Source organism: Cygnus atratus, chromosome 7 (genome assembly GCF_013377495.2).
Source record: "Cygnus atratus isolate AKBS03 ecotype Queensland, Australia chromosome 7, CAtr_DNAZoo_HiC_assembly, whole genome shotgun sequence".
In the NCBI taxonomy this organism is placed as follows: domain Eukaryota; kingdom Metazoa; phylum Chordata; class Aves; order Anseriformes; family Anatidae; genus Cygnus; species Cygnus atratus.
The window spans coordinates 6427862-6450885 of NC_066368.1; the positions used below are offsets into that span (position 1 = coordinate 6427862).

General features: G+C 44.7%; 2 protein-coding genes across 2 annotated transcripts in view; one reads left to right on the forward strand and one right to left on the reverse strand.

The window, feature by feature from the left end:
• The window catches only part of EIF3A (eukaryotic translation initiation factor 3 subunit A), a 33044-nt gene extending 15791 nt beyond the window's left edge, over positions 1-17253 (forward strand). The window contains exons 12-22 of the mRNA XM_035547726.2: positions 2137-2484; positions 3015-3119; positions 3985-4098; positions 4367-4489; positions 5395-5548; positions 6552-6736; positions 8315-8406; positions 11707-12494; positions 13856-14030; positions 14444-14613; positions 15973-17253. Coding sequence (XP_035403619.1) covers positions 2137-2484; positions 3015-3119; positions 3985-4098; positions 4367-4489; positions 5395-5548; positions 6552-6736; positions 8315-8406; positions 11707-12494; positions 13856-14030; positions 14444-14613; positions 15973-16214 — 2496 coding nt within the window. The 3' untranslated portion in view covers positions 16215-17253. The remainder of the gene's footprint in view (positions 1-2136; positions 2485-3014; positions 3120-3984; positions 4099-4366; positions 4490-5394; positions 5549-6551; positions 6737-8314; positions 8407-11706; positions 12495-13855; positions 14031-14443; positions 14614-15972) is intronic.
• Positions 14352-22857, reverse strand: NANOS1 (nanos C2HC-type zinc finger 1). The gene is made up of 2 exons (XM_035547727.2): positions 20004-22857; positions 14352-16129 (listed from the first exon to the last, which is right to left on the reverse strand). Exon 1 carries the CDS (start codon positions 22769-22771, stop codon positions 22007-22009), a length of 765 nt encoding a protein of 254 aa, XP_035403620.1. The 5' UTR covers positions 22772-22857; the 3' UTR covers positions 14352-16129; positions 20004-22006.
• Positions 22858-23024: the final 167 nt, after the last annotated feature.

Below are 23024 nucleotides of genomic sequence, written 5' to 3' on the forward strand. Positions count from 1 at the left end.
GTTTGTCAATAATGAGCTCCATTTAATACATTGTGCATTAGGTAGAAATGTAAGCTAAGAACTTGACACTTTTTAATAACTTATTTTCATGAATGTGCTCTCTCACGTTAGATGTCTCCATTTTTTTTGTTTTTTTCTTCTACAAGTGTTTTTATTCTTCTGAAGAGCAAAGAATGGTTCCTAAATGCACCCAGCTAGTTAGTATTTGGTCCTAACTAAAATAATGTCAGAAAGTACACAAGAGGCATGAATTTAAATTGCTGTTTTTTACATATCAAGTTTAGAATATACCAAGTAATAACTTAGCCATAGGTGGGTCTGCAGAGCTAAGGCTTGTTTAAAATTTTGCGTGCATTTTTTGAACATCTAGAGCCTGCTGCTCTGTTGCCTTTTTTCTTTCTGGAGAAATTGGTGTTTTAAGAAACCTGTAATGTGACTTCATAGTGGAATCTAAAAACACGAACCAAAGATCCCACAACTGAAGAACTGACTTGTCTTTCCCTCTCACTGGGGCTGTTGGACTCAAGGTCGGACTCGCTGGTGAGCTCAGCTCACATTTCAGGTTCTACAGAGCCCTGTAGGAGCGAGGTCTGAGTCACGCTGGGATTGCCAGCGTGCTTTGGTTGTGGCAAGTTTAAACCTTCCCTTCCCTTAAAAGAGCAGGGGTAATTTCTTTCCTTTGCTATATGCTTATGAACGAAAGATTGTTTAGCAAATACAGAAAACAATTTTTCCTTATCAGAAAAAAGGCTGACAGCAAGATGACCATATTGGGTGCTCTGTCCAAGTTGGAAATAGTAAATTATATTCCTAAAATATAAGCACATAAAGTAGGACTGTATCAAGACACCAAATACTAGCTTGCTTGTGTTAGCTTGAACGTTTGTTAGTTGTTTCATAGTGTTTAAGATCAGAATATTTCATGTAGGTTTTCCCCTAGAAAGAGTTTTATTCATATGAATTGTTGGTTTAAATAAAATGCAAATAAAGCATATTTTATCTTTAATAGATAGAAATGACAGGTGGTCTTCTACCTGACGTGTCAGTATGATTAGTCGAATAAGACAAACTTGATAATGTGCTTGATAGTGCTAGCATAATTACTAGTATTTAATATTGATCTATGGGATTGGAGAAGCTTTAGAACAAACGGATATCTTTATTCTCTACTATTCAGATAAAAATGTGACTCTTCAAGTGGATAAAAACTCCTAATTTTGTCAAATTTGTCACAATTTACAAAGTCATTAATTTCATCTGAAGCTTTTTATTTTTGTGTTTCTGGCACCCTCACTTATCTTTAAGTGCTTGTAGATCTGCAACAAAGTGGGGATGTTCCAGCGTTATTGTTTAATGCCATGGAAGGGGCAGACTACTAAAAATACCTCTGAGCTAAGTCACATTTCAGGAACAGCAGGACTGAGTGCTTGCTGTGAGCTGATTAGGCTGCAGTGTTTGGTGCTTGCTGGTGTGGTTAAAATGGGCAGCACCCTCAGCCAGCGCAGTTAGACCTCGTCATGTGCAGGGTGTGAATCTCTACAAAGAGCGTGTAGACAGCTTTGGAGCAGAATTGTGGGGTGGTCAGAAGGAAGCTTAAAGAGGGGTCTATATGCAATCAGGTGCTTTTCATAATTTAATTAAAATGGCTCTAAAACAAAACCTAAGCACATTAACAACACAGGAGTTCGTGGTGGTTGATGGTGTGAAGGGTCTCTTCTGACCAAAATGATTCCCTGATTCTATGAAATACGCTACATGTAGTGCTCTGTGTAGAGAGAAACCAGATGGGTTCCCCCCATCTCTTTCAGGCAGTGAGTCTTACCTATCACTAGCATATATATGTGCAGTATTTCTGAACAAAGTGTGAAAATACCACACCTAAAATAGGTACTGCCGGACATTGTCTGATACAGACAGCTTTTGACTCCGTTTGCACGTGGTTCTGTTGGTTGATGCTACCTTTTATGCCATGTGGAGGAGTGAGTAGATTTGCCATTACAGTTGCATTTCCATGCAGTTAGCAAGTTTGGGGAATAAAATAAATTTTGAGATTTCTTTGAGAAGCATTTGCTATGCTTTCTGCCTTTTTAAAGAGATGCTACATTCATCACTGTCTTATTCATAATTTAAATTCAGCAAGAGAAGGAAGAACAGCATCAGCTGGCAGTCACTGCCTTCTTAAAGAATTCGAGGAAGGAGCATCAGCGTATTCTTGCACGTCGTCAAACTATAGAGGAAAGAAAAGAGCGTCTTGAAAGTTTAAACATTCAGCGCGAAAAAGAAGAACTGGAACAGCGTGAAGCAGAATTACAAAAAGTCCGGAAAGCTGAGGAAGAGAGACTGCGCCAGGAGGCAAAGGAGAGAGAAAAGGAACGTATCCTGCAAGAACATGAACAAATCAAAAAGAAGACTGTTCGGGAGCGCTTGGAGCAGATTAAGAAGACTGAACTGGGAGCCAAAGCATTTAAAGATATCGATATTGAGGTAGGCAACTTATTAGCGAAGCATTGAGTAATTTTGTCTTTTTTCTTAGGCTGATTGAATTTCATGGTTTTTAGTAGTTTAATACTGTAATTGGTCTTACAGTCACCTAGAATTCAGAATGCCAGTTTGGCACTTAAATGTTTAAGTTGCTCAGTAATGTAAGTTGAGCCTTAATACTGAATTTGGATGGGATTTATTTTACCTGAAGGAATGAAATCCAGCTGTTTTTATTCCTCCTTCCCTCTCCCCCTCCTTATTGGTGAAACAGTATCTGATATATGAAAGTGACCTTCAGATCCCATTTTGTTGTATCTGGACTGTGTCTCAATTAAAAATCAGGATACAAATGCTTTACAGAGCTTTAAAAATGAAATAAAAGTTACCCAGAAGAGAGGAAAAGAGACTGAGAATGCTTCTGATGCATTTTTTTTAAAGTTACGGGGAAATCTGCAGAGGCTTAAGTAAATAACTAAATCTGCATTTGTGACAAAAAATGTTTATTTTGTATTGATAACTTTACTTGGCTGTAGGATCTTGAAGAATTGGATCCTGACTTCATTATGGCTAAACAAGTTGAACAGCTGGAGAAAGAAAAGAAGGAACTCCAGGAACGTCTGAAGAATCAGGAGAAAAAGGTATAAACTACTAAGGGTACAAAGCTGTGTGTGCAACATTTTAGTGAGTGGTTGTGAACTCGAGTGTGTGTATGTATTAACATTTTGAATACCATTTTTTAAATGTATGAAGCTAAAAAGTAAGTGCGTTACAAACCAACCGAGTTTCTAGGATTGATGCACAAGTTTGTTATATTTATTGGAGTTGATTTGAAACTGGGCCCTTAAGTCGTGTGTGAACTGGGTTGTATTTGGGAAAACTTGTAATTGGAAAGTCTTCAGAGAAGATGAAATGCCAGGAGAAGGTGAGGCCACTACAGGAGCTAAATTAATTAATTGTATTATTCCTTACTGAAGCAGAGGAAAATCCCTTGATAAGAGTCCTAGCTTGCGGAAGAGGATCTGCCTGTAACTTGTATAATTGTAAGTGTGAGGAATGTCCTGCCAGGGTAAATAAAAATGTACAGCCTGTGCGAGGTGAAACTAACCCAGGGCTTCCACATCTTTTCAAGAAAGAACCAGAGGTTATACCACACTGTTGGTAACTCAGTTCACGGGAAACCGACTTGGTGCTAGAAAGTTGTGAACGTGATGCCAGTTAATTTGTTGTGAGGGGGAGCTGAAAATTGGTGATGCTGAGACTAGACTAGGAGGAGTATGGTACATATGCCTGCGTCTACTGCATCCTTTCCTAGGAGTGTGCTTAACTGCCAGTGCTCGAGCCAGGTCTTTAGTTAGATGCGGCTTTGAGCTGGTCCGGTGTGGTTATGTAACAAAGATATATTGGAGAACTTTCCAGATGCTGTTTTTTTTTAGGAGATGTTGACGATTGTGTTCCACATTTCTTTGCATTATGACATTCTAAAGGTATGCTATCTTTATTTAGATTGACTATTTTGAACGGGCAAAGCGCTTAGAAGAAATTCCTTTAATAAAGACTGCCTATGAGGAACAGAGAGTACGTGATATGGAGCTGTGGGAGCAACAGGAAGAGGAAAGGGTAAGAATTTTTATTCAGGTGATAAAATCTGTTAGCTGTGAATAAAAAATGGCAGTTTGGCACTGTCTTTTTCCTGGCTCAACCCAAGACAAGAAGGGAAAAAGTTGGTATGAAAAATTGTTAGTTTTCCAATTGCATTGTGCCAGTGGGCAGCAGCCTCTTTAGGCTTGGGTCTAAAAGAGGACGAGATAATTTGAGTAGTGACTGAGGTAGACTGAATGCAAATATCTGAAGTAAAATCTTACTATATAACTTTATCTATTTTTAGATCACCACTTTGCAGTTGGAGCGTGAGAAAGCCCTTGAGCATAAGAACAGACTCTCAAGGATGTTGGAGGATAGAGATTTATTTGAAGCCAGGCTCAAAGCCTCGCGACGAACAGTTTATGAGGTACGTGGTAAATGGTATTGTAATCAAATGTTGCTCCAAATTTAGGAACGCAACTTGTGACCCAGTGATTCTTCATGAAAATTACAAACAAATTAGAATCTATAGTGGCTCAGAATTATAACTTACTGCTTTGACTAAAATATCTATATTCTTGCACCCATTCCGAGGTATTACTACTTACAATTTATGGCAACTTCTGAGACAGCTTATGTGGAAAATGAGTACCTAAAAGCTTTTTTTTTTTTTAAATGTAATTAGTAAGAGATTATCGGGTACCATATGAGCAGCCAGCTGTATCTCTAGATGTACTTGGACTTACTGTGGTTACGGTATACTTACAATAATACAGAAGCTGAGAAATACGTAGAAATACTTGCCTCATTTTTATCTTTTTCTTTGAATTTGAAAGTTATTTTGATAGTCCAAGTATTTGGTACTTCAAATTACGTTTTATGTTTGCTAAATTTAATAAATTAGACCAAGAGGGTAGGGAAAGAACAAGGCCTTTGTTTCTTGCTCTGCTTTTTGAAAAGTCTGTTTTCTGAGACCGGTAGCTTTGATTATTTGGCTATGTTGCAGTAAGAACTGGTTGGGGGGAGAAAAAAAATCTGTGTATAAGTAACTGTATATGATTCCCTGCTATAGGTATTGAGGTCAGTAACCAGGTAATGTATTTACTTTCCTTAAAAATGCAAACACAGGACTGAAGTTGTACGTGCTCTGTCTTATAAGTAGGAGTATATTCCTTTATACCAAATTTGCTGCAGAAGAAGCTTAAAATGGTAAACAGAAATACATTGCAGTTAGTTTATTTTTCCCTACAACTTTATTTAACAATCTGTATAATTGTCCACCTCTTAAACATTACAGTTCTGGTGGTTTCAAGTGTGTTTTCTGTATTTCAGGATAAACTCAAACAGTTCCAGGAAAGGCTAGCAGAAGAGAGGCGTAATCGTTTGGAGGAACGCAAGAAACAGCGTAAAGAAGAAAGACGCATCACTTACTACAGAGAAAAGGAGGAAGAAGAGCAAAGGTTACGAGAAGAACAACTGCTTAAAGGTATGATTTGAGGATATTATTTTCTTTTCTGATTTTCCTGTTTCCACAGTATTGGAGGAAGTCTTCTAAACTTCAGTCAGCGGTAAAGGCTCCTTTAGTTGCTGTTATTCTACCTTTGCATTTTACCTAGTACACCTTCTGAATGCACGCTTGTACAGCATAGAGATGAAGGCAGAGCATTACAGGGGAAAGGAAAAATGAAAGCAAATGAGTGCTCCCTGCCCTCACGTTCCCTCAGACATGAATAAAGGAGGAGATAACGTAAAAGGGAGGCCAATGAAAAATCAAATCTTTGATTTTACTCATTTAACTTGCGTTCTGACCCCTTCTTTGTACACATCTGAAAGAGTAGAAGGGGAATACTGGTGGCAGATCAAGAACCCAAGACTTGTAAACAACTCATGCAAATTGCTTTGTGAACCGTTTTCTCCAGTAGCCCATTTCAGAGCTTTCAGAAGAGGTGATAAGTAACCTGAGGTGAATTTCTGTCCTACTTGTAACTTGGATTGCAACTAAGATTTTTTCAGTGTGTGTTTGAGTTCATGATCACACAATACTTTAAAACGAATAAATAAATCCAGAGGTCCTGGATATCAATTTTATGATCATACTAGCTGACTTTTTCTTTGCCCTCTTCTAAGAAAGAGATCCCCTACCATACTTGATGTAGTTACTGATACTTTAGGTGGCATTTTTGTGGTCTGTATGTGTAAGTAAGTAACACGTGGGTATTGGAATGTTTTTCTTACTGTCCTAGCTAGCAGCTATTGTTTGAGGTGTCAGGGTCATGAATATATCAAGGGTTCTTTTCCTATTGCCTTGGAGTTAGGATACTTCCAGAAAATAGATTACGTGGTTAAACATGTCTTGTGTAATGCTTACTGGGATTTTTATTTTTTGTTTTTAAAAGGAAATGGAAGGGATTGTATTTTGTAACCTTTCTTTGGATATAGCAAAGTAATGTAATTCATAATACGTTCTTCTTATTCTGCCAACTCTGCAGAGCGTGAGGAGAAGGAACGCATAGAGCGGGAGAAACGTGAGCAGGAACAGCGTGAATACCAAGAACGTGTCAAAAAACTGGAAGAACTAGAAAAGAAGAAACGTCAAAGAGAAATGGAGATAGAAGAAAGAGAGCGTCGTCGAGAAGAAGAACGAAGAGGTCTGGATGACCCATTTTCAAGAAAGGTAGGTAAATAGATGCAGGTGTGTTTTCTTGACTGCTCTTTTTTCTGTAGATGATTTGGAAAAAGTTGGCAACACAAAAATAAGAGGTTAAAAAAAATAAGTTGTGGCACAAGTGACTAGTATTTAATTATTAGTGTCCCTTACAGCTCCTTATTGGGATCTGTAATAAAGTAAAGCAAAGAAACTACCAAATCACCAGGTTGTTCAAAAACTAAAGAATAAAGACCTGATGAATGAATAAAGAATTATGCAATAAAATTAAAAAAAAAAAGTGACTTCCCTTTTACAAGTACAAGTATTTGGGAATGTCATTATCCCAATCCAATGGGAGACAAAGTTATTTTGCAGATAAAATCTTTAATGATTTTAGAAATAGAACTGAGTACTACAAGCCTTCTAAACTCCTGCTTTTTTGATCGTTACCAATAAGAGAGCTAGTTTTAAATTTCACCCACCATAGCCATTGTCCTTGTTCAGTGAATGCCTCATTGAGTAGCACTGTGAAAACAAGCAATCAGAGCTTGTAGAAATTGTTTTGATGATTGTTTACCTGATAGACTGTATTATCACTGGTATTTTTCTACAGAAGAGGTATTCTTAGCCATGGGCACTTGACTATATGGAAAAGCTGACTTAAGCTCTGAGAAAGATCTCTGTACCACTTGAACAATGCCACTTAAAGTTTTGGAATTCTTTGTTCGCCCGTGTTTGTTGGGGTCATTTACACAAGATTATTATCAAAAACGTTTAGATATACACTCGGAGTAGTGAATGCGAGATCTTGCCCTATTTGTGTATCTCCCCATATTGAACCATAAACTTTGTCAAATGAAAACATTTTTCAAAGAGCAGTAGCAAACTGGAAAACCCCGTTTTAAATGTGTGATTATTTGAAATGTTAGTTTGCGTGGTTTACCTAATTTGCTGCTTAGGGTGGAATTTAGGAATAAATATCTCCATAAGAAATAATTTAAAGTGATTCTCTTTACCCAGCAATGGGCAGAGGTGCTCTACCTTTATTTAAAAAGTAAATAAAATTATTGCTCTGCCTTGTATCTAAGCATTTGTGTGAATGCCTTGAGGTCCCGTGTTCAGTGCTATATAAACCCAGAATAAAACGGTCTCTGCTGCATAGAGCTTACAGTTTATTCAGTCACATTTTCTGATGTGATTAGAAAGCACAAAACAAAGATTTTTTTTTAAATAATTTCTACTGCTGTAACACAGCAGGAAAGTGAAACTGTTAATGTCTTTGTGTCATCAGCTGGTAGCTCTGGCTCACTGAAGCTGTCATTCATAAGCTTGTTCATAAACATTTGAGTGTATTAATTTCACGTGCATCCTACCGTTAGTGAAATGTGTGGCACAAAGGGATCATGTTTTAAAACAGCCACAAACAACATAGTTGGTTAAGACCATACTTCAGTTACTCAACCTCCTGGTAGTTTAGTATTCTCTACAGTGTAACAACTGAGTTTTTAATGGCACAGCTTGCTCTGAACAGTGTAACTTATATGCTGAAAATCTTTATTCTAACGTATACAAAAGGATGTTCCTAATTTTCTTTGATATATACAGGAATCTCGTTGGGGTGATAGAGGGGAGTCTGAAAGCTCCTGGAGAAGAGGTGGTGAGACGGAATCCGAATGGCGACGAGCTCCAGTGGAAAGGTAATTACTGGGCTCAGTATGTGGGGGCTCCCTTTGGTTTACTAACGCTGCACTAACTGAATGCCTCTACATTTCTGCAGGTTACCCTCTGATTGCTTTGTTAGAATCTCAAAATGGGAGATTTTATCTTGGAACCGATTCAGCTAACGTTCCTCTTTTACTTAGGTTAGACACATGGAGGCGGGCTGAAGGCCTTCTGCATCTGATAAACTTGCTTACTTGGTTTCTTTTTTAATTTAAAAGGTTGCGTCCCACTCAGACATTGGTGTCAGTTGTATAAGTGCAGATCTAGGAAAGATAACGAACAGATAGAGTTCCTGGATGATGGAAGTGTTTGAGATTTTCCATTTAGAAAGCTGAGAATAATATTTAAGAAAGGTAAAAGTCAAAATTCAGTGTCTTGAAAGCCATTCAAGTCCCAGAATGGCTCACAGAGCAAAAAATGTGGGCCATAAACTGAAACTAAGTTCTGGAAGACTGTTGAACAGAGAAGGAAGGTTTTCTGAAGAAAGAATATTTTGAAAGTACTTTGCACCTTTTTTTAGGTGCTTGTTCACATCTGTGCTTTTTAGGTGTTTTGGATATATTCAGTGATAACAAAGACTGTTTATATGGTTTTAGAAGAAAAGGTCTTTAAAATTTGTTCATCCTTCTGCTCCACAACAGGATGAATTGTGCATAAACTATTTCTGATGATGCACATACAACTGTTTTTAAAAGCCTGTGCTGATGAAAATACTGCTTGCTCTGATTGGCAGTATGTTTTATTGCTTAATTAGCCTTACAGATTAGGTATTTATAAGTGTCTAACCTTAATTTCCAGTGCAGCAATTTCAATCCATTACAGCTTACTCTGACTGCAGTGGAAGGAAACCAATTTACTGTATCCCTCTCTAGTAATTTATTTTAACGTATTGGAAAAGTATGATCTTTTGATAAACAAAATAGTGTTTTTTTCTTTCTTTAAAAGCTGTGCTACCTTCTTGGTAGCAGTTCCCTTTTTCTCCAATCACAAAATCAAAAATGGGATGAAACTCCCAGGTGAAGCATTTAACTACTTGTAACGCATCTGTTTATATGCTTCAGTGTGATACATTTTTTTCACAACAGAACGATGCTGGTGACGCATTCACTTTCCAATCATATATTCAAGTTTTTCTGAAGAAGTGTTATCTTTGTTATTACTCAGCTTCTGCCCAAATTGAGCTGAGTGGCTGCGGAGGAGGAAAAATTAGGCATACTATGGATTTCCTTTTGCCTTTTACTAAAATACTGAAAAGAATTTAAATCATCTCTATGGAATTTTAAGTAAAATGGAACCTTTCTCAGTTATTTCCTTTTTCCCAGCTTAGAAAGCTAACAAAAATAAATGGCGATGCTCAGGCATAACTGCAGAAGGGTGTAATTCTGCATTCTTTAGAAGCCCCTCATAGAACTTCAGTTGGACTTTAGCCCTAGAAGGAAAAGAGGCAGAGGCATAGAGGACAGGGAATGAGATTTAATTTGCAGCTAAAACTTGTCTGCAAAACTAGCACGCAGGTCCTGGCAGTCGTGGAGCAGCCAGCTGTCCTGTGCAGCCATCCCCAGAGCACCGCATTCCAGGTGATCGGCACGTTTCAGTGCTCTCAGTCTTTTCCAAACCATGACTCCAGTTACAAGCAAAACCAAATGACAGAAATACAGAAGAGGTCAGCAAGGACTGGCTGTCTCAGGCAGCTAGCTTTGTTGTGATATATAATGCTGTCTGTCTCTTGGACAGCACTGGCTTTTTCACAGCTGGACTGGAAGTAATGACTTGGATCCTTCAGTGTGCAAGAACAGACAGTAGTTAGCTGTAAGAAGCAAGAGAGGGAGATGAAACTATTGATCTTGCTGTGGTAGATACGAAGTTTTGTAAGGGAAAGTCATTGCCAATATAAAAATATTACTAATATTGCAGTTGGGAAAGATGATGTGAACATTTCCTATGTAGGAGTTAACTAAAATCTGGTTGTTTTAGCAGAAAAAGTCATGTTATGGTGGTACCTCTTGTTTTCTCTCTAGATCACAGAAAATCCTTGCAGTGCTCTGAGGAACTGGGCATTTGTTGGAACAGTGAACTGGCAGCTAATGTAGATCTAGCATAGCTAGAACTAACGAAGTCACCGAGGGGCAGGGCAGTGCCGCAGGCTGCCAGACCTCAGCACAGCTCATTAGAGTTACTTCTTGTCTAGAAGCACGTAAGCATTTGCTGATAGCAGTATTGAGCCAAAGTAAATAGAAAAGGAGAGTTGACCTCATGCCTCTGTTATTTGTGGCTGAGTTAAGAGAAGCAACAAAAAAAAAGTTAGAAACCTGTAACAGCGGTAGACGCTCTGGGGTGAACTTTCCCAGTATGTTTCTGTCTAATTTGGAAAAGCCGTCAGCATGCCCCCAGCTCTGGAAGATCTCTGCATATAGCACTTGTAGAGGCTGCTGGAACACGGGGTATATGGCAGGAACTAGATTGCATTGCTACCAGTACCGTTCCGTTATGTCCTTTGTATTAAGGCATCCCTGGGTGGTTGTTTCTCTGAGATGTCTCCTACGGAGTATCGTGCAGGCAGGTTGCACATGTTCTGTATTTTGCTTATCCGATGCTGTTTGGCTCAGTTTCAGTAAACTTTTCAAGTGGGAGTTGTGAAAGTTCCAAGCAGGAAAGGATAGAATCTGATATATGAACTCCAAAACTGTCACATGAGGGGAAAAATCTAAAAACAGAGGGGTCATTCCATCTGCAAATAATAGTTTAAAAATGAGATTATCAGAGAAATATGGAATGGTTTGGGTTGGCAGGGACCTCAAAGCCCACCCAGTTCCAACCCCCTGCCATGGCAGGGACACCTCCCACCAGCCCAGGCTGCCAAAGCCCCATCCAGCCTGGCCTTGAGCACCGCCAGGGATGGGGCAGCCACAGCTCCTCTGGGCAGCCTGGGCCTGGGCCTCACCAGCCTCTGAGTGAAAATTAATAATAGTTTAAAAGTCATAGGATTTTAAAATCGTTTTTTCTTGTAAATTAAAACCGTGAAACAGAACCTAGTTACGAATTAATTATTTGTTCATATGAACTTTATAAACGTTTCTCTACATATCTGTTACTTCAAAATAATCTGCAGATTTTTTAGAGGAGAAAATTAACCAATTTGAGTCTAAATGGAAATTAATACTGTCTTGTTCTTAAGTTTTGGAAGAATAAGGGAGGATACAACTACTGCTGAGCTGTGAGATAAAAACATCTTCTAGATGTCACTTTCTACTTGCTTATTCCTTGTGGTTTTGTAGAGATTGGCGTCGAGGAGAAGCAAGAGATGATGATAGACCTTTCCGGCGAGGGGACGACCTGCCCCGGCGGGGGGATGACCTGCCCCGACGAGGGGACGATCTGCCCCGGCGAGGCGCTGCAGAAGAAAAGGACCGTCCTTCGGTGGAACCGAGCGAGGACAGGCCACCTCGGCGCGAAGGGGATGAAGAGAGGCCACCTCGGCGCGAGGGGGATGAGGACAGGCCGCCCAGGCGTGCTCTGGATGAGGACAGGCCGCCCAGGCGTGCTTTGGATGATGACAGAGGGAGCTGGCGGGCTGCAGATGACGACAGGGGTCCCAGGCGCGGAATGGACGACGACAGGCCTCCCCGGCGTGCTCTGGACGACGACAGGCCACCCAGGCGCGGGCTGGACGACGACAGGCCGCCGCGACGTGCTCTGGATGATGACAGGCCGCCCCGGCGTGGCCTGGATGACGACAGGGGCAGCTGGCGTGCCGCGGACGACGACAGAGGACCCAGGCGCGGGCTGGACGACGACAGGCCGCCCAGGAGGGTGCTGGATGACGACAGGCCGCCCAGGCGTGGGCTGGACGACGACAGGGGCAGCTGGCGGGCTGCGGACGACGACCGGGGTCCCAGGCGCGGGCTGGATGATGACAGAGGTCCCAGGCGCGGGCTGGACGACGACAGGGGGCCGTGGCGCAGCGCGGACGACGACAGGCTCTCCAGGAGAGATGATGACCGGGGGCCGTGGCGCAGCAGTGAAGATTCCAGGCCAGGTCCCTGGAGGCCCTTTGGGAAACCAGGTAAAATAGCCTAATACGACCGTCTTTCCTCCAAAGCACGCGCTAACCCAGCCGATAACGGGGGTGTCAGAGGAGAACCATCTCTGAAAACGTCTTCAGTAATTGCACTAATACGAACGCTCCGTTACTTGGTGTAATTAATCCTTTTCGTTTGGCTGAATTAAGCAAACAAACAAAGCACACACAGCAAAATGCAGCAGCGTTTATTGCTCGCCTCGAAGATATCTTAAGGTCACATAGTAGTGCTGGTATTTACCATATGCAAAAACAAAATACACAAGTTTAATGCTTTGGGAGAGAAACGTTATCACTAGATGAGCACACCTTGGTCTCTCCCTACCCTGGCTGAAAGTAACCTGCTAGGAAGGGTTTTGATGCATCATTCAGGTGGGTCTGGTTTTGATAAGGTTGTTATTTTTTAGTGTACAAAACTATTCCTGTTCCTACCACTCTTTTTTTTTTTTTTTTTTGCTTTTTTGTATACCTTTTTTGAAAACCCTGCTCTGAGTAGCAGTTCAGACCAGCTGACCTTCTGAGGCCCCTTCTGACCTGCATTACCCTGCTGCCCTGTTCTTGGATCATTTATTTCTAGTCCGAAGTCTTGCGGGTGGTGACTGCTACACCTCTTTCCTGATTCTGTTCAAAACTGTTGATGGTAGCTGAATGTGGTTGTGATTGATTTCCTGGTTCTTTTTATTCAGACTTAAATATTTACAGCTGCCACATCAACTCTCTACGGCAGGCGTTAATTCTGTAATTCAAGCTAGTAGCAAAATTATAGTATGTCATGATATTTGCACTCCAATAGCTTTCTCCTCCTTCCCATTTTTTAAAAGAAGGCTGCGTAATAAAGAACGCTCATTCATGAATAACCGAACGATATTTCAGGGTGCACTGTGTAGGTTCATGGTGAATGACAGCCCTTTTAAAGGAGTGCTTTAAAAAGCAGTAAGTTCTTACAGATTTCTTTGCCTAAGATCATCTCAGCTGTGGATTTTCAGGAAGGAGTCTGCAGTCCGAACCACCCTATTTCCTTCTTCCCCTACTTGCTTTGCACAGGACCTTTGAGGTGATGGCATTTTTCAGCCAGAAAACTCAGGGTGTATTCAGCTCTGCGTTAAACCGACACAGGCAGTCCTGGTGTGAGGTATTTATTAGTGTCTTTAATTTAAGCAGTTTCTACGCTGCTTTGTCAGTGCTTCCCACTCAGAAGTGCACGCTTCTGACAAGCATCTTGAGTCGGATGCTCAGGTGATCAAAACTTGAATCAGCAGTTTCTGTGTGGGAAGGAAATGATTCTTTGCCTATAGGCAGGGACCAGAGGTCAGTCAGTCACAAATTCCTCCGGCTGTTGCTTACAGGGGGATGGAGAGAGCGCGAAAAGGCTCGTGAGGACAGCTGGGGGCCTCCCCGAGACTCCAGGCCCCCTGGAGACCGCGAGTGGGACAGAGACAAGGACCGCGATGAAAACGAGAAGGACCGTGAATTCGACAGAGAGAGGGATTTTGATCGAGACGATCGTTTCAGGCGTCCCAGGTTTGACTCCTTTGTTTAAACACTTGAATGTTTCTGTTTTAAAAAAAGAAGTGCCTTGCTGTTTAAGAAATAATGGGACATCACCTAGTGAGAGGAGCAGTGGGTAGGTTGTATGAAATGAAGTGCGTTAAGGCAATAAATGGATAGTGGCATTCTGGGGTCTTTTGGTTGGTTCTTAAGATGCTAACAGCTTACAGAATGAATCCCAAACGTTTCACTGCTTTCAGATATTTTTTCCCCCTGTACATTCAGACAATTTCACGTTAGGCTCCAGAAAAAGAGAGAAGATTTTGGAAGTCGGTATATTAAATAGAGACGCCCTGGGACTGAAAACGTGTTGTGATTTATTATCGCTTCTTTCTGCAGCAAAGGTAAACTGTTAACAGTTAGTCTTACGTTTTGAATGGCAACAGGGATGACGCTGGTTGGAGAAGAGGACCAGCTGAGGAAACCTCTAGCTGGAGGGATTCAAGTCGTCGTGAAGAATGGGACAGGGGTGGTCGTGACATGCGGGATCGCCGTGCTGATGACAGAGATCTACCCCCCAGAAGAGGACCACCACTCAGATCTGACCGCGAAGAACGTAAGTTCGTTTTATCGTTCCTAAAGGCTCACGTTTATTACAGGTCCTTCACGTTACTCTGGCAGTGCTAGGACGTGGTAAAATGGGAGTAAGTTTTGTTTTCAGCCACTTAAACTCTCTTTACATAAAAAGTAATGGAAAGAAGCTTTAGCGTATTGAGAACTTTTCTGTGCATCTTAAAGTTTCTTGCTTCCTACTCCTTGCTATCATAGTAGCAGTTCGCACCTCAGTAGAAGGATAAGAAGGGTCTAAGTTTGCAGTTAACAGAGTAGCGTTATGTTAGGGGTGAATTAAATTCGTGTAGTTTAACTATCAAGACAGATGTCCCAGAAAACATTTCTGGCTCCTTTCTCAAAACTGAGGAAAATATTTGCAAATAAGGCCTTACGGGTTTCACACCATGAATTATATTTATTTTTGATGAATAACCTATTTTAATTATGTACATTAACCAGGTTTAATTATGTACGTTCATTTATACTTTGCTGCCTGGAAAAAAAAAATGTAACAGCAAAGACATTTAGCCTGAGATACCACATCTTCCAGTGCTGGACCTGTCCTGTTCAGAAGCTCGTTTGGTTTCCGCCCTGAGTGTTGGTGCTCCCCGGACATGGGCACTGTCATGCAGCCGATCTCAGAGAGCAAACTGGAACACAATGTGTCGTACGGGACTGCCAGCTGGTGGAAGGGCTGAGGGCTCTCAGGGTGGAGATACTTCTTTTAAAAAATATATCAGGAACTGTTTCGTTGTTTGACTGTCTGGTTTGGTATTGATAGCTTTGTTCATACGTAGCTGGGTTAGAATTTTTAAACTCCTTTTGGTGGAAATGAAGAATTCTTCATGTAGTGAAGAACGCTGAAGGCCATCGTCAGTGGGGTTGCGTAATCCAGTGTCGTATCTACCTCTGATTTCAGTAGGCGGAACAGCACGGTGCTGTCTTTGAGACATTGAACACCTAAAGATTTCCACAACTCTTTTCAGTCAGGAATTTTCTGTTTGCAGGGTTCAGTCATTTCTAAGGAGATGCTTTTGTGCTTTTAATTCTGATAACAGAAGGATGTATTTTTACATTATAAAACCATGTCCATCAATAGAACATTCTTATTGCAGTTAGTGTTTTAAAGATGACACTTCAGTTGCTCACAGCAATCCTGAATCTGGAAAGAGGCTCGAGTAGTTCCTGGCCGTTACTTCACTATAAAATGAAGCTGTGCATTTGGCTGTCATCTTCATATTAGCTCTTGGCAAGATTGAGAATCAGTAAAGCTGACTGTCAGTGCTAGGCTTGTTTGTTTAAACTCTTGCAGGCTGCTGGTTGAATGTGACGAAGGTTGTTTTATTGTCTCTTGTACTTGCAGCAAGCTCATGGCGGCGTGCTGATGATAGGAGAGAAGAACGTGGAGAAGAACGTGAAGCAGTTCGGCGATCAGCTCCTGCTCCTGCTGCTCCTCCAGCTGCTGCTCCCCCAGCAGCATCAAAAGATCGAGAAAGAGATGGGGAGAAGGAGAAGGGCTCCTGGAAAACAGAAAAGGAGCGTGAGCCCGTTCGTCGTACTAAAAATGAGACAGATGAAGAAGGGTGGACCACTGTACGACGTTAAGTGGATATCAAAACAGTTTAACCAATGTTTTAGCTTTGATTTGATTGAATCCACAGATTATATTTGTGCTTATAAACATTCTGAATTGGAATTCTTTAACAAATGTTTTGAGGTAACATGAAAGCATGAGCTTGAATTACTTACTCATATAGATTGATCATGCACAAAACTCACAGCAGAAGGTTGGAAATCGAATGCCAGTTTTTGAAATTTCAAATGATGCTTATTTCATGGATCATTGGTTGCTAAAATAAAAAGAAGCAAGCCCAACAGCTGTCTTGAGTACTGCTTCTATCTTGCACCAAAACAAGCTGACCTTTTTATTTTTAGTCTTTCTTAATTCGGCATGGGGTATTATCGTCACCGAACATGTATGTGAAAACACCTCTGTTCACACAGTGCAGTTGCTGAAAAAGCAGAGCTATTTGCCATAATTAGGAAAAAAAACAAGGCGGGGGGATACAACCCCCCTCTTTTTACAATAGGGATCTTTGAGGGCAGGCAGTTTGAGAGTCACATTTTATTACCTAAATTCAGTATGTTTAAATTGGAATTAAATACAATAAACATTATGAGCATTAGCTACACTGGGATATTTTCTGTAGATTTACTTGAATACATTACATGACGCCACGCTGCAGTCATTGTTCCAGTACCGTATACTGCTGCAGTGTACAACCACAGAACTTAAAGCTTCTACGATTTAAGTGTTTTGGTAAGCATATTGCGATGTATTTTCTGTTGCCAATAGCACAACTGCTTTTCCATTACTGGATAACTCATGCCTTTCAAGGATTTATAAATATTGTCATATTTAAAATGTGTGGTTTTGGAGAAGTTGTTGAATTTTTCCCAAATTCTTTGTCTTCAGGGTAAATTCTTTCCCTTTTAAAAAAAAAAAAAAGTGATTTGTAGTAATGGCTGTGTTGACTTCAATTTTGGGATGCAGATCAACAGTTACTATCTGGTCATACTGAAGCCGGCACAGAACTTGCTGCTGTGTGTTTCTTCGATGATAAATAAACAACTTATGGAATTAGCTTCTACAGTGTCTTGACTTTTTAGTAACTTCCCATGCTGTATTTTAATGCCAAACAGCAGTTTAAGTTTTTTTTTTTGTATGCATATCTACTTTTGTACTGTCTGAAGGAGAAAGTGAGGAGCCCTGGGCTAGTTTCTTCCTGAGTTAAACCTTGTTTAATTGTAGTATGTGTGAACAAAAGTTATGTTTTTCTTCTTGTCCTTTTCCCACCCTTTTCTGAGCTTTCCAGCTCCTATTCACTGCTCAGGATAAATTTGCTCTCATACTCATCTAAGGCGAGGGCCAGCTGTTTGTGCCACTGGAGCCTGTCACTTCATTGCTTTGCTGCCTGCCAGGATTCCCTCAGAGCCATGAGATTTTCTAAACAATATTTTTTTGTGTGCGCGCCTCACGCAGTTGGTGGGTCCCAGGGCTGCTGTTGAGCTACCTGTCGCTGTACTTGTGTCAAGAATCACAGAACGACAACTGTTAAAAGGGACACCAGGAGGGCTCTAGGCCATCCTCTTGCTGTGAAGTCAGCCTGCATCACACAGAGCCATGTTCACCCAGGCCAGTCCTGAAAAGCTCCCAGGGTAGAGGATGGAGACTGCGCAACCTTTCAGGGCAACCTCTTCTAACGCTTGTCAGAAAGCTGCTTTTTTTTTTTCCTGTCCAGCTTCTACCTGACATCTTTCATCTTCCTGCACCGCAGTGAAAAGCCTGATTTTATAACTTCCTTGTAGGTACTTGCGGTTTTTCTGTTCTTTCCCTTCCCAAACCTTTCAAACTTCCCTTTTCCCCAAACCTTCCCTTCTCCAGGCTGGCCAAGCCCCCTTCCCACAGCTCCAGCCCCTGCTGGCCTTGGTGCCCTTTGCTGTAGTTGCTGTGGTTTGGCAGCACCTTCCTTGCATGCGTGCACGCACAAGCTGGATGCAGCAATCACGCTGAGGTGTGCTGAGTAGAGGGGCGCAGCTTCAGCCTGCCAGAGGAGCCCAAGGCTGGAACACCCTAACTCAGGTACCAGAGCATCAGGTGGCAGCGATTAAAACCTTGCTAAGCCACCCCAAACATCCGCTGCTCTTCCCCTCATCCACAAAACCAGATGTTTTACTGCAGAAAGCAGCCAAGTTGGGCATCAGGTGAAGTCCATGCTGACTGCTCCCAGTCACTTCCTCCTCCACAGGGCCAAAAAAGCAGCTCTGAGATTACTTCTTTCGGGAGTTTCCCGAAGCACTGAAGCCACGTCATCTGGCCGACAGCACCTCAGATGGTCCCTTCGGCCTTTTTTGAACATGGATGCAAGATTTATCTCCAGTCATCGGGGAGTTATAAATAGTGGCTCCATCTCCAGTTGTGTATTTGTAATTGTATCCCAACAGCCATATTTGTGTAGTTAACGGTCATTGCACCAGAAAACACTCTTCCAGGATCTGTGTTCTTAACTTACTTGAGCACGTAAGAATTTTAGGTGTGCGTTGGCAAGACTGGGCAGCTCAAGAGCAGATCTGCAAGACGAGCCACACAGACATGCCCGTGTATTTGTTTTACTGCTTGATCATTTCAGAACACCAACCACTGTGGCAAAAATTTGCCATGACCAGACCAGCTCTAACCAAAAGGCTGTGCACGTTTACCGCTCCTGCTCTTAGCAAGTCGACTCATTTAGTTGCGGCAGGATGGAGATCGTGCAAGCCGTTCCACTTCTTGCTAATCCAGAAGTCCCTTGCTGCAAGGTAAGCTAAGCTTTGTTAGTTTTCCACCGTTGGCCCAGAGGACAATTCACCGGTTTTTCTGCCTCTGCATTTGCAGATTTAGCACACTGCTCTTCAGGTGTATTAGACAATTATTTTTCCCCTCGTAACCATTAGCAAACTACCTCCAATATGTATTACTCTATATATTTGGTGGGCCAAGCTGGCATGCCTAAGGGAAGTAAAGGAATTTTATAGCCATCAGAGCTCTGGTCAGCAGCAAGCCAGAGCCCCCCTGCCCACACAGGGCTTTCACTACAGCTGTGCACACTCACCTGACTGCAGCTGTACCGAGCCATCCGCACACCTCAAGGCAGCACTGCCTCCCAAGCCTGCTTTTTGCCAAGGCTCATAGCAGCTGAGGGCGATTACGGGCTGCCTGGTACTCTGTTCTGTCACCAGAGTATCACCATGGAAAAGGTTCCATCGCTTACAGAATTTGGAATATTTCCCTGGAATAAAGCAATTCTCTGAGGATAAGAATTTGGGTTAAGCCAACAGCCGTAACTCTGATGTGCAGATGCCCGTAGGGTGACAGTAGCATCGGGATTTTCTTAGATCTCTTCTGTGGAGCATAAAGTAGCTTCCAACCCGGGCTGCTTTTAGATTAAGCTGTATGCTGTTCCTAGGATTTAAGTTACTCACCTAAATTGTTTCCAGTAATTTACGGAATCAAAACTATACATAAGCAGTATCTTCCGTAATTAAGAGTGACAACAAACAGGCATGTTTCTGCTCACTCTGTGTTGCGAAGTGTGCTGGGGCACAGGAAACAGCTCCAGAAATTTATTTAAAAAACAACTCCTGAGAAGTTCAATCTTTCTAAGAGACAGGCTCGTAAAGCTTTAAAGGGCAACTCAACCTGAAGGACAGGCTCCGGCTGGATGCCCACGTAACTTCAGGACCTTGCTGTCAGGTTTTTGCTCAGTCTGAGTGCCATCACCTCCCCTCTGGAGCACGCTGCCTTTCCCCTCCCGCCCCAGCTGGTCTTTCCAAGCAACTGCTCTGTTGCCTTACCTGCTGGGGCCTGGATCCCACGCCCAGCGCCGCGCAGCCTGCCACGGGCAGCTCCTGGCCTTTCCACAGCAGGCCCGCCCGTGCCGGGGAGCACCAGGGGACTCGCAGTCGTAGGCAGCAGAAGCCACTGACACAAGAGCAGCTTTCTTCTGACACAGGCAGAGGGAAGGAGCAGGCGCTGCACGAGGCCAGCGCCACCATCCGAGGCAGGGTGACGTTCTGGTGGCTTGGCAAACTCCCAGGCATTGCGATAGGACAGTCGCTACGCGGTAGCTTACCCTATAGACCAGGGGAGGCACGGGTGTGTTGCAGACCTCCCACAGAGCCCCCTCAGAAAACACCTGGGAGCGCTTTTCTTAGGTCTTTCTTGCTTTTATGTCCGTAAACAGTCAAGTGGATTAAAACGCATATACTCGTCTTCAAAATTTCCACAAGAAGCTAACAAAAATACAAAACAGAATTCTTCCCATAGCGTTACACTTGAGCTCAATTCCAATCTGTGGTGGATACAGATTAAACATATGTGGAACAGACATCACAAAATCAAACATACCTAAATTCTACCAGCTTACAAGAGCCTATAGTGCAAGCCCCCCAAATGAGAGACGGTGCGCAGCTGAGACCTCGCACAATGGGAAGGTAGCTGCCGTACAGCGAGCTGTCACCACAGTGAAGTGTTATTTAATGCAAGTCCCTTTGCAGCTGATAATTAGACCTACTGCTATCTTTGGAGCCATCTGATGAAGATTTGAGAGACCACTTCCATAGCAAACCCTTTCCTCCCTCCTCACAGTTGCAGCTGCGCAAGTAACGCCTCTCGGGCCCCTTCCCAGCCCCTCCTGCATGCTCTGACTCCACTCCCGACCATCCTCTCCCCAGCACGCATTCTCCCACCCTGCTGGGCAGCTTTTCAAGAGGAATTCACCCAAATGACAGTTGCCTCTCACTCTCCAAGCTCCCCTTTCTGCTAGGACCCACCGCCTTTCTCAGCTTCCAGGTGACTCCCTAGGTAAAGCCAACTACAGCAGAGCCTCTCGTGTTCAGAGGACCCCCAAGCGAACTACAAGCCTGCTGCTGCTCCTCCTCCTGCCTCTGACTCGCACTAAAAGCAGGTCCCGATCTCCTGAGGGCTGGAAGTGACACAGCCCTGTAGCAGCGCTCAGCACTAAGAACTCAGGTCTTACCTTTTGTATACTCTAGCTAAAGGGTATTTGTTAACCACATGGGTAGATCCCTCCCACTTTGCAATGAGTTAAAGCCACATTCCCTCTCATCTTAAAAAACGTAAGACCCTCCCCTTCTACAGCTCTGCCACAGCGCTCAGCTTTGTCCAGGTCCCTTCAAGATATGCTGCCATTCTGTCACAAACACCAGCTGCAGCAGAGCCCATTTCCTGCCATACCTACTGCCTCCCTTCGCTACAGAGGGCTGGCTCACTTCGTGCCTCTGCCCAGAGTCGTCACGTTTCCAAGCAAGCACTTCGCTGCCTCCTCCTCTCAGACCCTCGCTAAAGCTGCACGCTGGGCACGGGGACCCGAGGCCGGAGCTGCCCACGGTCGCGGGTGGCCGTGGGGCACTGCCCCCAGCAGGGCACTGGGATGGAGGTGAGGAGGTGCTGCCTGCCGCACCAGTAACCGAGCACGGGTTCGATCGCAACTTCCCTCCCGGCTTTAGGATGGGTGAAGGAAACAGCTCAGCTACTTAAAGACCCGACAACCTGGGGGCTCGACCCTGATGAAGCCCAGCGCTGCCGACGGGCATCCTGCAGGAGCAGCAACCGGGCGCAGGGGGGCAAGGAGGGTGCTGGCAGCCGCTTCCCCACCCGGGGCGATGAGGGCGGCGGGGGGGGACCCCACAGCGGGCAGAGGAGCCGGGCCGCCCCCCCCCCATACCTGGCAGGGGACGCCGTTTTCTCCCCGACCACCCGCAGCCCTCCGCAGCGGCTCCCAGGGAGCCGAAGCGGGGCGCCCACACCGCGCTGGAGCCGCCCGCCGCCCCGCAGCCTAGCGGCCCTTCCTGCCCAGCGCCGCCCGGGCGTGCCGCAGCTGCTTGGCCGCCTGCATTTTGGACAGCGGGCAGTACTTGATGGTGTGGGCATTGTCCCCGCTGGCCCCGCACAGGGGGCAGGTGTAGCGCCGCAGCACCGGGCACAGGACGCGGCCGTCGGGTCCCTTGAGGATGTGCGTGGTGTAGAGGGCCACCGCCTCCTTGTTGTTCCTGCAGAAGACGCACACCTGCAGCTCGGGCTTCAGCAGCCGCCCGGCGGCCCGCGGGTGTGCCGGCAGCCGCCCCGCCGCCACCACCACGCCGCCCCAGGCGCGGGGCGAGCCGGCCCGGGCCCCCTCCGCCCCGGGGCACTCCAGCAGCACGGCGGCGGGGCCGCCGCGGCCCGGGAAGGGGCTGAGGTCGGCGAAGCGCTCCTCCAGCAGCCCCTCGCCGTGGTGGTGGTGGTGGCCGCACAGCTCCAGGTCGTGCAGGTCCAGCGCGCCCTCGAAGTACGGCCCCGCCGCCTCCTCTTCTTCCTCCTCTTCCTCCTCCTCCTCCTCGGCCGGCGCCGCCACCACCACGGCGGGGGGCTCGGCAGCGAAGCCCTTGCCGGGCCGCACGGCCTTAGTGATGAGCGTGGCCAGCCCCAGGTAGTCGTTCCACGAGTTGAACACGTTCCCGCAGGCGCTGTGGCTCCGGCCGCCGTAGCGGGAACCCGGCAGGCGCTCCACGGCCGGGAGGTGCCGGTGCTGCTCCAGCGCGCCGCCGGGAAACGCCTCCATGGGGGCACGGGGGGCGCCGCCGCCGCGTCCCACCCCCGCGGCCCCGGCCCCGCCGCTCCTCCTCGCCCGCCGCCGCCGCCTCCTCCTCCTCTGGGAGCGCGCGGCCGTGCGACGCCCCTTAAATAGGGGCGGCGGGGGCGCGAGGGGGGCGCGCGCCGCTCTCCCATTGGCCGCCGGGCAGAGCCCCCTCCCGCTCATTGGCTGCGGGGGCGGCGGGGCGGGGGGCGGCTGAGGGGGGGGGGGAGCAGGTGGC

Bases quoted from the DNA above. Each gene is read 5' to 3' on its own strand.
- NANOS1 (XM_035547727.2), bottom strand. From the start codon at position 22,771: ATGGAGGCGTTTCCCGGCGGCGCGCTGGAGCAGCACCGGCACCTCCCG.